Source organism: Ixodes scapularis, unplaced genomic scaffold (genome assembly GCF_016920785.2).
Source record: "Ixodes scapularis isolate PalLabHiFi unplaced genomic scaffold, ASM1692078v2 PGA_scaffold1__304_contigs__length_218370807, whole genome shotgun sequence".
In the NCBI taxonomy this organism is placed as follows: Eukaryota; Metazoa; Arthropoda; class Arachnida; order Ixodida; family Ixodidae; genus Ixodes; species Ixodes scapularis.
In genome coordinates this window covers 32,272,411-32,287,740 of record NW_024609846.1, presented here as the reverse complement: position 1 = coordinate 32,287,740, position 15,330 = coordinate 32,272,411, and the positions used below count along the sequence as shown (strand labels likewise).

General features: G+C 45.0%; 1 protein-coding gene across 2 annotated transcripts in view; it reads left to right on the top strand.

The window, feature by feature from the left end:
* The window catches only part of LOC8031194 (kazrin), a 114,228-nt gene that overhangs the window by 93,065 nt on the left and 5,833 nt on the right, over window positions 1-15,330 (top strand). Inside the window, exons 8-11 of one of the 2 annotated variants that reach the window (XR_005715520.3) lie at window positions 1,149-1,485; window positions 3,044-3,210; window positions 8,460-8,613; window positions 15,245-15,328. Coding sequence is in view for 1 of the 2 variants with exons in the window: in XM_029975488.4 (XP_029831348.2) it covers window positions 1,149-1,485; window positions 3,044-3,210; window positions 8,460-8,613 (658 nt within the window). In the remaining variant the exon portion in view is untranslated. The remainder of the gene's footprint in view (window positions 1-1,148; window positions 1,486-3,043; window positions 3,211-8,459; window positions 8,614-15,244; window positions 15,329-15,330) is intronic. The other variant, XM_029975488.4, reaches the window with a different exon arrangement.

The window sequence follows — 15,330 nt, the reverse complement described above, 5'->3', positions numbered from 1 at the left end:
TTTAGCACAACAGACTCGTCCACCTTTTTCTGCCGTGCTGCCACCTTGACTGCACAAAAAAATATAAAAGCTGTTGGTAAGCTTGTACCCATTTCCTAGAGAGAAGACGTTATGCGAGGCGAGGAGAGAAAAGTTAATTATGCGTAGGGATTCATATCATCTCGCGAATCTGTAGGGCACCACATTCCTGCACAGAAAACCGCTTGGCCTGTGTAAAACCCCCTTGGAAGGAAAACCTATTTCTTTTTTATACATACAACATTATCATGACCAGACTTGAATTTGCTGCAACGACTGCATTGGTAAAAGCAGCTGCAAGACATGTGATCCATTGCCTGTATTTCTATTTGCAAAGATGGCACGTGGAAAGGGCACTGAGATAAAGTTACTTAAAGGAATTCTCAGAGTGCCGCAGTCAAACAAAATCCCTCTAGAAACAGTAATTGGCATCCACCATTTTTCTTCTTGGGAGATGGTTGTAACATGCCATCAATACGCCAGATGGCGCTTGGAGTTAATAGTGTGTGATGCTGCTACGAGATGATTTCCACATGAAGGCTGGTGACTTAGGCCCATTTTACCATCAACATGTATGCGAAAGAGTGCCGCAGTGACATGCTGTCTAATGGGTTTGGTCTTTGAGTCTTATATGGCACTTCCATCATAAACATGCTGCAAACATGGGGGTGAGAGACTGAGTTTTGGGAAACTTTTGTTGGTGTAAGCAGTAAATAAAAAATGGCAAAATTGTCGCATGACCACTAATGAGAAGAGGAGGGCAATAATCTGACTCCTACGACACTTCTGTTATGAACATTCAGAAAACAAAGTGTGAAAATTGTCCCAAGGTTAAGGTTGCGTCTGCATCTTCTGGTATTTCTGTTACGAATATGTTCGCAAAAACAAATTACAAAATTATCTCATGACCGCCAGTGAGATTGGAGAAAAGGATGAGTGAGCCTTGCGCTTCTGTTGTCAACGTTCGGCAACAAAAGGCAAATTGTCACGTGACCGCCAATGAGAAGAGGACGGGAAAAGCCTGAGACTGCTGTAGTAAACATTCAGAAAACAAGCTTGTCACACGACTGCGAAGGCGAGGGCACTCTTGTACAGCTGGAGGTTAACGACGCATACCCCGTCTGTCGCAGCCCGTACCCCAAGATGTGCCTGGTGACGCACACCTGGGTGTGCGGGGAGTGGCTGAGCAGCCTGGGGCTGCCCTCGTACGGGGAGGCCTTCCGGGAGCAGCTGGTGGATGGGAGGGTGCTGGACACCCTGAGCCGCAGGGACCTGGAGAAGCGACTGGGCGTGGCCAGCCGCCAGCACCAGGCCTCCCTTCTGCGAGGCGTGCAGCTGCTGCGCACCCTGCGCTTCGACCTCAGGGCCCTGGCACACCGCAGGGCGCTCTGCCGACACCTGGACGTCGACCCCGTCGTCTGGACCAACCAGCGCTTCGTGCAGTGGGCACGCTCCATCGACCTCGGGGTGAGAGGGCTCTCGACACGTCCCAGTGGAGTTCTGCTCCAGAGGGGGGTGCGCCCACGATCCGTTCGCCAACGAGGCGGTGGAGGTCGTGCGTCAACCTTCCACCGCACACGCAAAAAGTTTGAATGGCGGACAGTCGAGTGGTCTTGCGAACACGTAGCTCCCACTGCCCTGTTGGCTTGGGACCGAATGTAGCGTAGGGTCACCCAAAACCCACGCAGCCACTTGCGTGCACCACGCAGGTGTATTTGGCAACTACCTGTTAGAATTTCGAATTCTGTTTTTAGATACGGTGTTAGGAGGCTCTAGCGATATTGTTTTGCTCCGTCGTGGACTGTATTGGTGAACAGGTCAGAAAGCATTTCATTCGTATTCCATTGTGCATGTTGCAACAAACCATTGGAAACCTGCAAAACTGATATTACGCAACAATATTCCTGAAGTGCCATTACACTGAAGCAGATTTATGTAGTGAATCCAAGTCAACCTTTTTACGCGCGTAGCCCACGTATCCAGCTTTTTGCAATGTCCACGAAGAGCTGATCGTAGCAATTTTTTGAAATAAGATCTGTACCGAAATTACGAGCATGCGAACGTCGCGTTACTGGTCGAGCCTGCGCAAGTTGGCATTTTCGACTCAAAGTCATCTCCGTCTCGTCACTCTCTCACTTACTTTCCCGACTCCCATGATTGGCCTCTGCGGGAAAGTAGATGTGCAGGCTTTGTTCGTAAGGAGCTCTACATTTTTTAAAGAAGTGCTTCCTTGCTCAGGTTTCGGAAATCCTGCAAGTATCGCATGATGCATCTTTCCAGAAAATTTCAATATGGGTCTAAAGGTTGATTTTCACACTTGCGACTGCTTACAACCGAAGGGACACTGACACACCTCAAAATAAATTTTTTTTTTGCCAGGCAATTTATTATGGTGTCAGAAGATTACCAAACCAATATTTTGCTGCAGCGTCACATATATTTTTAATAAATTCAAAAAACGCAACTGCTCGAAACTGAAACTGGACTGGGGAGGAAGAAGAAATATAGAGGGGGAGAGGGGTGGCGGAAGTCACGTGGCTGTACAAGTGTTTTTTTTTCCAATCAACGTATTTGCGGCTTTTTAGAAGCCACAAAAAATGGGCATCATATTTCTTTTCTATTTAAACGTGCCGACACCACCAAATGATGAAGCTCATAACCACGCCAGCCTCGCCGTAGCCTCGCCCATGATGGGAAACGTGGCATCACGAACGCGCTGGAGGCGCCGGATCTTCTGAGATGCATCACACTTTCCGACGGCTGCTCTTCAAGCGCTTGCCATAGTCAGCGAAAAATGTAGCCATCCGTTCAAAATACAAGCGTGCGATTGTCTTTGGCAGGTATGGTTGATCACGTTTAAATAATTTCTGAATGTGAGAGGTACTATATTTCGATTTTCATTTTAGTACTTTAAGGAGCTTGTTTACGTTGTGCCGTTGAGTCTGCGCAAAACTGGAACGGGTCACCCTGTAGTACTTCAAGAAAAACGGACTAGACTAACTTTGTCGGTCCTACCACGCCGCAGGAGTATGCGGAGAACCTGCGCGAGAGCGGCGTGCACGGGGCCCTGGTGGTATTGGAGCCGTCGTTCTCGGCAGAGACCATGGCCCAGGCGCTGGGCATCCCCTCCTCCAAGAACATCATCCGGCGGCACCTCACCACTGAGCTGGAAAACCTGGTGCAGCCTGCTAGGTAAGCCACTTTCTGCCATTGGCCTTCTGCAGACTGCTAGACTCTCTGTTCTTTCTGGGCTATATGCCTTCACTTCCACACTCAATTTCTTCTATATCTTTGATCTAGCACAAGTTAAGCAAGTGCACAACTCACTAGAAATTAAAGGGGCACTGACAGGATATTTATGCTCACCGAGCTTTTTATTTAAACATGGCCTATGAGAACCAAACTACCCAGAACATAGTTTGCGGCTCGAAATTCGCTTTCTTTCTGCCTGAAAACAGCCAGTCGAGAATTGGTCGGTTTTAGTCACGCTCACTCTATTTACCATGGTCATGTGACATTCCAACCATGTGTACAAAATACATTCAAAGTCGTGGGGCATCTAAGGCACACATTCAATATTAAAAATAAAAAAGAATATGAGCCCCATTTTTGTGGCCTCCAAAAAACTGCAGATATGTTAAACAAAAAGGAAAAAAGAAATCTTGCACAGATCATAGGAAGTGCATGTACATGTCATTCTCAATATGGTGGCATACTGCGGGCTGGACAGCGCGATGGCGGCGCACGACGGACAAACATTGCGATGGATGTGGGGCCGCTACTTCGGAACTGTCGTTCGTTGTACCAGCCAATCAATCTTCAAGCACAGAACATAGAGGGATACAGTATAGACCACTTACAACGTAACCGCTTATAGTGCAGGACCGGGTATAACGCGGTTTTTTTAAACCACCGGTTCACCTCCCATAGAACTCCATGTAATTACATACCGCTTAAAACGCAGGCGCGCGAAGGGAAATACCGGTTATAGTGCGGTTTCTGGCACAGCCCGCCGACCGCGCCGACGACCGGAGCAGCGAGCACGCTTCCCTGTGCGACACCTGATAACGGCGCTGACGGCGCGAGCGCGAGCCGCAAGCGTTGCGCAAGCGTGACTCGCGGGGCAAGGAGGTTGCTGGAAGAAGCGGGAGAAGCAAAGAGAGGCTTCAGTTGCCCTAGCGACGAGGGACGCACGCACGTGTCGTTCACGTGCGTGCGTCCCTCCGCTGCGTTGGAAACCAACAACCGCAACGACAGACTAGTCGCAGGTTGAGGAGAAGTGTTCGCGGGCATCGCATGCCAGTCGCGGGCCGCAAACATGGCGTCGGTTGTGATGAACATTGTGGTCGTCGTCGTAGACGGCGTTCATCTCATCGTTCCGCGTAAAAGCGCTATCCTTGACTGTGAATTTTCGTTGTGTGTCGCTATGATAACCCAGCGCGTACTAGAAGGGAAGATCCACCTACTCGAGCGGCGATGTCATGGCGACGCTTTCAAGACGGCAGAAACGCCCGTGTCGTCGTGTTTGTTTACTTCGACTACAGTGGTGCTTTCTACGCATTTATGTCCTCGAACATCGCCCGGATTTCTTATTTAGCGCATTTCATGCGTGTGCTCAAGTTCAAGGTATTACTGGCGCGTACCGTATGAAGGATGCGAATTTTCTCGCGTTTTCATCTCCGGAGAAAAGTGATTAGGGTTAGCAATCCTGAACGCTCGCAACGTCCGTCCGCAACCCGCGATGCCGCTAAAAGGCTGCGCCAGGCAAAAGCCGTTCATTTCTTTCAAAATGTGTGACACACTTGAGAGAGAAGTGTACTAGTCTGGTGAAATAAAGACTTTCCTCAAACTAAGCTTTATTTTTCATCTAACATGAAATAAATTCTTTTACAAAGGTAAGTTGTTTCATGGCATGTATTTTGGCCTGAAAAATTGATGTTTTGGTTATAGCGCGGTACCGCTTATAGTGCGGATTTTCGCGACTCCCGCGACATAAGTTATATGCGGTCTACACTGTATAAGTGAGAAACAATCGCATGACAAACGGTGCACGTAACTTCGTTGTCCGCTTCACACACCAAAGAAGCGGAGAAAAACGAAATGCAGTCACAGCCATGTGACTTCCGGCCATGAGCTTCCGTGCTCGTGTTTCGGTTTCGAGCAGTTGAGTTTTTTTGGCTTTATTATGTGACTTTGCAGCAGAGTATTGATTGGGAAGTCTCCTGACCCCATATTTATTCGCCTAACAAAAAATTTTAAAAAACATTTTTGGGGGGTGTCAGTGTTCCTTTAAAAGGATTCAGAATCGAAACTTAAAATATACCTCTCATGTTCGGAAAGGAGTTAAGCCCAATCAACTCTATTCGCTAGTGACAGTCACACGCTTGTATTTCAGACAGATGGCAGTATTCTTTGTTCTAAATTTTTGATTCTGGCGAGCACTTAAAAATCAGCCATCGTAGAGCGCGGTGCGCCTCGGGATATCCATCACGCCCGCAACTTGTCCGCTATGTCATCGGCCTCCCTGGGGCAAGGCGCACTGTAGTTATGGGCATTGACACTTGGTGGCATCAACGCGTTATTACATCGCTTAGCCAGAATGCCCAAGGGCTGTAACATATATCACCAGGAGGTTGCGGAGCCGGCGAAGTCGTGTGCACTGGGACAATGCGTAGTTCGTCATCTGCTCCACGACTTGGTTGGTATGACGACATCACCAACGTCGGTTTCGGGCGCGAGCTCGCTGCTCTTTGAACGGGACGACATCGTCGCGAGGTGGCTAAGGTACCTCTGCTATCTCGCACAAGGCAAGATGCCGGTAGATATCCTACATCATGTCGTTGAAGGTGACGGCAGGACTATGTGTGACATTGGTAGAAAAAGGCAATTACTGCTTACCTGATTTACCACCGACTGATCACAACGACCAGACTCGGCAAGGGTGCAGCACGGCGGGCATTGATAGTGGTGTAACTGCAGCATCGACACGCTACCGCAAAGAAATACGTACGCCACGACGATTTTGTGTCATTCCTTGCCACAAGGGCGACCACTAAACAAACATAGGCATCGGCATAGAGGAAGCTTGCGCTGGTCTTTATGGGATTCGATTTTCCCAGCAAAAGCACTGAACACAGAACACGACTGTACAATTCTCACATCGTCCCACAAAAACCGCCGCAAAAAACGCTGCCATCGCCACGATTTTGCAATGCAACCTTTCTCAATGGCGAACACTAAACGAATAAAGAGAAGCGGTCTCCACTGCTTTCGTTCGTCTTGTCCAACGAGGCTTACGCAATTGTCTAAGAAAGGGCACTTAGCACATCGACGGTGACTAAGTTCGACGTTGAGACAATCACTGAATTCTCGCATCTTTGCACATAAACTGAAGCGCACAAATATGGATACCGACATAGCTCTGTGACGTAAACCCATGTCACTTTGAGAGGTCGGCATCCCTTGGCGAGAACGACGTTGAAAGCAGCACGCGCCTTGTTGAAAAAGATTGTTCATCAGCCCCTGACGTCTGTGACGTTAAAGAACGAGGAAGCGATTGGCTGCATGGCAGAGTGAATTCAAGGTGACCAACAGTGTTTTGGCTTATTCAGCGAACCTTCAATATTACGTTATGGTCTAGGCAATCTGTTCTAGTGAGCGTACTTCCCATATACTGGCGCTGCCGTCGGAGGCCGATGCTGTCACGACATTTCATTGAAGCTTCATAACCAACAACCAGATGGTTTTTTGTTGTCGTTTTACTTCTGTTTAAAACATGTTTCCTCGCGTTTTCCAACGAAATATTGATGTTTCTGGGGTTCTACTGCTACCTGCATCATATTGAAGCCAAGAAATGAGCTCCAGAATTTGGTTTCCATATCCCTTTAAGGCCCGTTCATATCCTTGCTCTTCCTTAGGACGGAGCGTGATCTCTTAGAACAAGAGAACATGCTGGCACCCTTTGTGAGGTGGCGCTGGAACTGCATTTTACTAAAGCGAAAGTTTTGTGGTACTCTGTGAGGTAAAACGTGGTACTATCTATGAAAAATGGTTGTCCATAACATTGTCAAAAGATTTTCGAGCCAAGAAAGAAATAAGGATGCATTAGAAAAACAGACGGAATTTGCTGTGTTCCACGGCCACCTGATAGATCGCACCAGTTTGTTGTCTCATTGTAAAAGGTTTTAAGAGGCTTTAAGGCACACGGTCGTAAGTAATTGCAAGTCTGTGAAATTAGCTCTTTTCTTACCGCAGGAAAAAAGGCTGTTATGGGGTGCTCCGAGGAAAACAATTGTTTAGCTGCACATTTCGCTACTATTTGTAGTGAAGCATACCAAAATGTAGCTAAAGAAATTCTCTTCTCAAAACATATAGCACGAAAAGAAAAAGGAATATTTATTGTAAAATTTTGTTTAACACGGAAGATTTTATATAATTTGGTGTGCCCTGCCGTAGTATTAGGAGTAAAAAAAATTTAAAATATGCATTTTGTGCTTTACTCTTTTAAAAACGAATCTTGCAAGTTTGAAAAGACTCCGCACAAACTTCTAGTTCTTCAGAAAAATAAGTTACCTCCCATGATGACTACACCGTTCCCCGAAACCTCGAACGAAACGTTTTGTGCTATGCCGTAGTGTTATGCCAAAGTTGGGACCGGGCCACCTTTTTAAAGAGAACTCCACTCATTTTGCTGCTGATATCATAAAATCGAGTCTGTATGAGGTTCACGCCCTGCTGATGAAAAGCAATGCGTTCAAAACACACCCAGTATGTCCACAGAAGCTCACAGAGGCAAAAAATGCGCTCAGCATGTAATACAAATACCCACGGATAATCTCGGCTGGTTAGACCCACTGCCACAATCGAAACGAAAATCCAATGAATGAACGTCGTCTTCTGACTCGCTGCTGCCACTTTCACCCACAAAATTGATTGCACATGCACCAGAATCGCGAATCAGAGAATGTTTCTGAGAAGCGTTGGCATGCGGCGAGGACGCCATGCTTCATGCAATCGCTCGCAATCCCAGAACTTTAAAGTCACGTAAAATATCGCCCCCTCGCGGAAAAACAAAATCTCCGTAATATCCTAGATGGCATTGCATGTCTAAAAATGACGCCTAACGCGTTGAAGTAGACGTTTTAAATCCACCGATCAAATTTATCGATTTGAATAGGCACAATAAGGAAAGAGCTAAGTTTCCTTTTCGTAAAAACAATTCCGAGGGTTTTAATAATCGTGCTTCGAAATCGTTTTTCGGTCTCTTGGGTGGGGAGAGAAGGAAACTCCCCAAGCCTCAAAGTGGGAGCCGACATTTCGTGAAGCACACCCAAAAGGCATGTTCGACTGACGCGTTTAGAACATGATGGATTTTGCGATTCTTTTCGCGAAAGGGAGAGCGAGAGTTGCGAGACGGGGCCCCTTTTGGGCGGCCAACACAGGATGTCCCTGGAGGCGGAGGCGGTGGTGGAGAGCAAGGGCGGCAGTGAGCGACGCCTGGCCTCAGCCACGGGCTCCCTCGGACGCAGCTTCACTCGGTCCAGCAGGGCTCGCTCCTCAGACCGGCAGACGGACAAGCGCAGGTCGAGCATTCGGGTGAGCGCTCGCATGGGTGCAGGTGCCGAAAGTTTCAGGCATGTCCATAAATGTTCAAATATTGGTGTATTCGATTCACCTTTCGAGTCGAATATTGTCGCTATTCGATTCCACCTTCAAATAGAATAGTAGTAATTAAAAAGTTTGGATGACTTGGAATTATTTAGAGTATTTTGATAATATTTGGGGGTTGCTTTTTCATTGGGAGAAGCAAGACCCCCATCGATCTTGCTTCTCCCACAACATTGATGCGGGGTGGTGAAGCGACGCCCGCAGGAGCCGGTGTCGCAAATGCTGATTTTCCGCAGAGTTGCAGTGCGTAAAGGGAAAAACATCTTTTTTGGACTTCTCTGTGTATTTATTTTCAAAAGAAATACATTCATATTTTTTTTATAAGTGCTGCAATTCTGTTTTGCTCCAAACCCTTGAAAATTGCATGATGGTTATTAATTGACTGGAACAGTGATGGAAGTGCTGCACCATTTCCGCCAAATTGTATCATGAACGAAAGTCCGCTACGTCTCGCACCAAAGCGCTATTTTTCCTAAGAACTGTGCAACACCTGCACTAAAATGGGCAAGGCAAAAAGAAATATTATGATTGGTTGATTTTAATATTTATAGAAGTAGGAGGAAAGGAAAATGGTACAAATAAGTATTTCAGTACATCTCTATTCACCGTTTTATTTGTTTTATCTTACGTCAGAGTTAGTCTTGTGCGAATAGTGGATTTTGAGTTCGAAGTGAATAGTGGTCTTGGCCGAATATTTTCGATTCGAATATCAAATAGTTTTTCCACGCCTTTCCCTACCATTGCACAATATTTAGACGAAAACCTAGCTAAACCTGTGACGGTTATTCAACTTGTTCATTTATTAGCTAAGCTTAATCTATCTTATGAACTGTGACCTCAGAAGGTCTGGTGTCTTGGGATGGCAAATAAACGACAGATTTGACATAACATTAATCCTATAGAGATGGCCAACTATACCAATTGAGTGAATTTACAAATCTTGCTATATAAAATATTCTTTCTTTAATCTCAAGTTAAAAAAAAAATGAATCGCGCATGATGAGCACAGGTTGTAAAAGCATCTCTGCCTAACATAGTATACACTCTTGCATAAAAGTTTAATTTTGAAACTTTTACTACAATGTAGATATACACATTCACAAAGTTTCCGTTTATTTTCAAATACAGTCGGTATGGGTAGACCATCCCGCTTTGAATGTATGCTTTTCTTCCAAGCACGCAATTACGATATTGTATATCGCGGCGCGTTACCCCGTTAAGTGCACTTCTTACCGAGCACGTATGTAATGCAGAGAAGCAACACCCGCAGAGCTCACTTCCGCAAGTTTTGCTTCTCCACAGTGCTCCGGTGCTTGGTAAGAAGTGCACTCAACGGGGCTAACCCGCCGCAATCAACACTTCGAAAAACGCGAATAGTGCAGTTCCTTTCGAAGCGAATATCGAATAGTGTATTATTCGGAACTACTATTCGAAATTTCGAATATTCGCACAACCCTAGTCAGAGTACAGTCGAAGGCTCGAAGACATACAACCACAAAGACATACTAAAAGCGTGAGTCACGGGGTATTCTGTGCGCTTGATTCGTTCAGGCGATGAAAGACTACGCACAAGAAGATGGACGAATACCATGATGTCGCACTTTGGTCATCCAAGGGTTGGTCCCAGTGGCTCAAAGCAGTGGCTGCGCTTTAAATTAAGGTGAAACGAAGAATCAAGATTGCTCGTCAACCGCGCTGGTTGGTTGATGCGCTAGCTAGCCGGACTGATCACCGACATCATCTAACTTTTCAGACGATGTGAGGAGCTAGAAGTTGCGAAAAAAACGTTGCCAAATTGTAGGATGGCAACTAGTGCGATAAGACAGAACCAGGGTCTTGCACTCCCGATGAGATCACTTAATTACCGTGTCTGCCGCATGCCTCCATGCCACCTCTCACCAGCGCTCGTGTGATGACAAGCTTCACCGCTTTGCACCAGTGCTAGGTGCGGCGGCTGACATGGGTGAGCACCTGGGTTAGTGCAATAGGCTCAGTAATCATGCTCAGTACTATTCCAGGTCTACATTCAAAAATCTGCTCTGAGGTAAAAAAAAGTAGTTTTATACTAATTGAATAAATGGTAGTCAAGGTTGTTCCCGTGCAGCTGACGATCGAAAGAACTGCGAACTTTGACCTCACTCTGGTTCGAACGCTGCTCATTTTCACAATATTTGGGGGTGGTTGTTTTGGCAGTTCATAATATTCGAGTCTTGAGTTTGATAGGTTCATGAAACTTGGGGGACGCAGTTTTATTGATAGATGAGCAGGTTTTTGCAGGCATCTTACAGAACTTATATGTGTTTACAGGCTCAGTAAACTACCGGCTGTAAAAGTGTGAAGGGAGAGAAGCTTTATTTCAACTAAAGTGTCCTGCTATGGTTCATTTTTCATCAATGTTTTAGTATCCATTGTAAATATAATCTTCTCTGACCAGAGGTTATTTTTTAAAATGAAGGCCTGTGTTCCTTTGGCACCCTATTTATCCTTCTTGCAAAGGGTAATGAGTAATATGCTCCAGTATCAAAGAGGATCTTCAGCCATTATCAAAGAACTCATTTAGTGATGCAATCGCTTTTTTACTTGCCAAGTCATGTGCTAACAGATGTTGGCATCGGCTCCAAGAGGATCAGTGACTACTCCATACCAATGTTTTTGCCTTCTACAGAACCTGCTACAAGAGGTCAAATGTTACTTCCATCACTGCTGTAATGGAGTAGCTCTCGCTATTGTACCATAAATGCAGCGCTGCAGCATAAATAGAGTTATAAAAATTCAAATATCTTTAGAAGTGAACGCATTGGGTGCAGTGTTCATTGCAAAACATGGAACTATATGTCACAGAGATGTGGTTTTGCTAAAAGTAAAAACATCTCACATGTAATACCTTCGTGGTTTTGTTTGTATCTTTCATTTTTCAAAGTAATAACCAGTTGTGACTTCATATTGTAGCATGGTAACATGGTTTAGTGGCAAAATATTATTCAATTGCACTTTAAGTAAAGAAACCTGGCTTTCAAACCTGATTATGAATTTTATATATGTTTAATCCAGCCTGTACACTTAGTAGGATTGAGTGTATAATTTAATATTCGGAAGTATTCTACTTCATTTAGATTTTCTTCGTACCTACAAAGGAAGCAGTAATTCTAAGAAATCATTTATCTATTAGAAGCATATTAACCGAGACTGCTAACAACTACCATAGAATACAGCGCCTCCGCCCATTCCATGCTAAGCGCGCAATTTTGTCAGATCTAGAGAAATATGCACAGTACATTTATATGTAAAATTGACAACCGGACAAGCACCCATCCCCCCATTTCTTCTCGATTATTTCTAAACTTTGAGTGGGCGCTCGCCCGGTATTTTACAGTAAGTGAAAGAAAAACTGCTAGACATTCAAGCAACCAATCAAGAATGAAAAGCAAATCCTAAGGAACAAAACATACACATCAGCTAGGTGCCTGAGGAAGTAAAATAGAGAAGATATTAATCTACAAGGTTGGTTCTACAGTATTCGAATTCCTGTTGTGCCATCTCAAGGGTTTGGAACTCGCTGCTTGCTTAATTGTTTGGAATTTGCCAAGTAGCTCTCTTTCAAATTTGTAGTACAAGTCCTGAACATTTTTGCTTGTTTTTTGTGCTGCTTTTGAAAGTCTCCTACGTGGCAAAACTCTCAGGTAAGCTATATGATTGGAAAGTGTTCAGGTGATCTCAAGTTCGACCATTTATGACCTCACTTTGAAGGTTCGGCTTATTTTTAGGTCCACACATCAATAATCTATTCATGTACAGTCCATTTTTTAAGGGCTGCACTTGTTATCCAGGGCTTAGTTTCACATTAAAGGCACTTCAGTTTGTGTATCCTTTATGAAAATAGAATGCTACTGGCAATTATTTGTGAAGCCTGCCCATCCAGCCCTGCTCAAGCATGTTTTCTTTTTACTCCCTCCTTTCCATTTTGCTGCTCACTCGTCAGTTTTATTTCTGTGTGGTGTGTTAACAAAACCAACTAGTACTTTGTAAGTTGCATGGGCCATGGGTGTGTCTGTATTAACCACCTTGATGAAACATTAACCTTTTCTTTTTGGTAGAAATCATTTTTTTATTTTCATAGTGGTTTGTTTTCTTGTATTTCAAGTTTTGTACACTAGGTACTATACATTGACCACATTATCTGGAGGGTGAGATGTATTGCTTAAATCATACTTGATCCTTACAGTGTCCTCATCTGATTCACCTCTAAACATGTCTGCTAGAGGCCTAAAATCTTGCATTACGCTTTGTTTTCTGCTTTTTGTTCCTTGCAATCTTATCAGTAGTGTCACGAATTGCACACTCTTGACACTGTCTTCCACCCCAGTGACTTGGTGGGTGGAAGATAGTGACAGCAACACCTCAATGTTGCTGTTGGCGGGTGTCCTGCCCCTCAAAATAAAATGGTGCATTCTTGGAGCCGGTGCCCATACGCCTGAGTCTCCTAACACAGTCGACTCTCGATAATTCAAAGCTCACGTGAACGGCATAACATTTTGAATAAGTGTACTTCAAATTAAAAAAAGAGAAACACTCGAGCCATATGTTTTTTATTCATATGCTCACCGGGTGAAGTAGATATTTGCTTGCCTCCGCTAACGGAGCCGCGCATCAGTTCGCTAACGAAGACGCACGCTATAAACTCTGCTCTGCAAGTTGCAAAGCTTTCTTCAGACACCCTCAGCAATTTCTTCACCAAAGATGACGCAAAATTTTACTCCGTAGTCCCACTGGCAGTTTTCACATCAGCGGCACTCAGCGCGGAAAGCGACGCAATAGTTCCTGTATGCCTAGTCACTTGCACAATGTCACTGTCTGAAAGTGGATTGCAGACCACAGCACATTTGTTGACATCAATATATTTGATGGACAAAACATCTCATCGGTCTGGGTAATGTCTCAAACCAAACTTTGTTGGTTGTTTGTGCCGCACGGCTGCACTTGCTTTTGTAACATCCGTGGGAATGACACCATAATGTGCAAGCGTGCGGTCATGCTAACTAATTAGCTTGGCTTGGCCGCTTAATTGGCTGGGTAGCCTAACAACTTAATTGCGCACCTTGCTCATTCTTTTTTTTTCCTCGACCGCACACACGTTAGGTAAAAGCGCAGTGTTCAAGGGTGCGATTGAAGCTTGAACAGCAGAATCGCGAGGCTTTTTCATGTTTCCAGTGTTGCTGGACTTTTTGAGCATGTAAAAAAATCCCTCGAATTAACCAGTGACCGAGGTGAAACTTTAAATTACTGCGCATTTTTTCCCATAGACTCGTACGTGTAAATGCCAGGACCGCATCCCTGCTTCGAACTAACCGAAAGTTTGAATAAGGCGGTTCTGAATTACTGAGAGTCGACTGTAATATGCAACAACATAGTATATGGCCACAAAACAGTGCACTGTAGTAGTGGCACAATGCTCTAAAAAAATACTTTGGCTACTTAACTTGGATAAGTAAATACAGTCGCCGACCGATTTTTCGCACGCCGAAATTTCAGACATGCTTGATTATTGGGACAATTTTCCGGAACCGTCGCTCATCTGAAGATCCGGACAATGTACACCTTGTCACTCCATTTTTCTGACTATTTAGCGGCCGCCATACTGCCAACGTTAACTGAGCCGCCACCATTTTTGTCCGTTTCAGTTTTTTCCCGTAGTCTGGACACCACGTTGTACACTATGCAGGAGGCGCTGTTCATGTGATACAGAGGCTGGATTGAGGCTATATTTGAATCATCAACTCTTTTTCCCGCAGTCGAGGTTGATTTGATTGCCGCTTTTCTTTTAATTGTGCTGTTCATGGGGATCACCAGGACCGTGGTCGTCTAAACGTCCGGGCACTGTCCGCTGCCGTTCTGCGCGTACCTTCTGCTGTCGTCCTGCAGTGTCAAATGGCACCGACTGTACCTTCAACTTCATTGTCTGCGCCAATGGCTAGGTTCAACTTGGTCTTTTGCATTTGCGCTGTGCCCCTGGGAAGCCTGCCGAATTCACGGGGGGTCCTGGTCATCTAAATGTCCAGGAACCTTTTTCGATGTCCGCTGCTGTTCTTTGTTTATAGTTTCTTTTATGAACAACTTTACATGACGCGGTCGTGACATGGACTTCGTACAGGCCATCGTGCGGCCATCCAATGCAGACCGCTGAAATGCGAAATGATCCGATTGCGAAGAAGCGAAACACCGTCCAGCAAGCTACCGACCTGTTTCTCCGGGCATTTAGTTTATGTAAAGTGTCGATACAGTGATTCTTTGACTGAACTCACTTCTTCAAACTCCTTGCTTATTCAAACTTCTCCATGATCCCGATTGAACTTGTATAATCGGTCGGCGACTGTAACACAATCAAGTGTTTTGTGTTATTCTTTTTTTTTTCTTTGTGTCCTATCTTTTTTTGGCCTTTTGCATCGCCTCAGGAGGTACCCAATCAATTTTCTTTCTTTGCAGAGTTTTCTGTTTGAAGGGTTGAAATAGCCTGCCTGCCCTTGGGATAGTTATGCTAACATTTGTTTCCCCAACTTTCCAGCTGAGCCTGTCCTAAGGGAACTCCCTCAAAACCTTCTTCTCTTGGAATGCATCCTAACCAGACTCGTCAATATAAACTGAAATGGT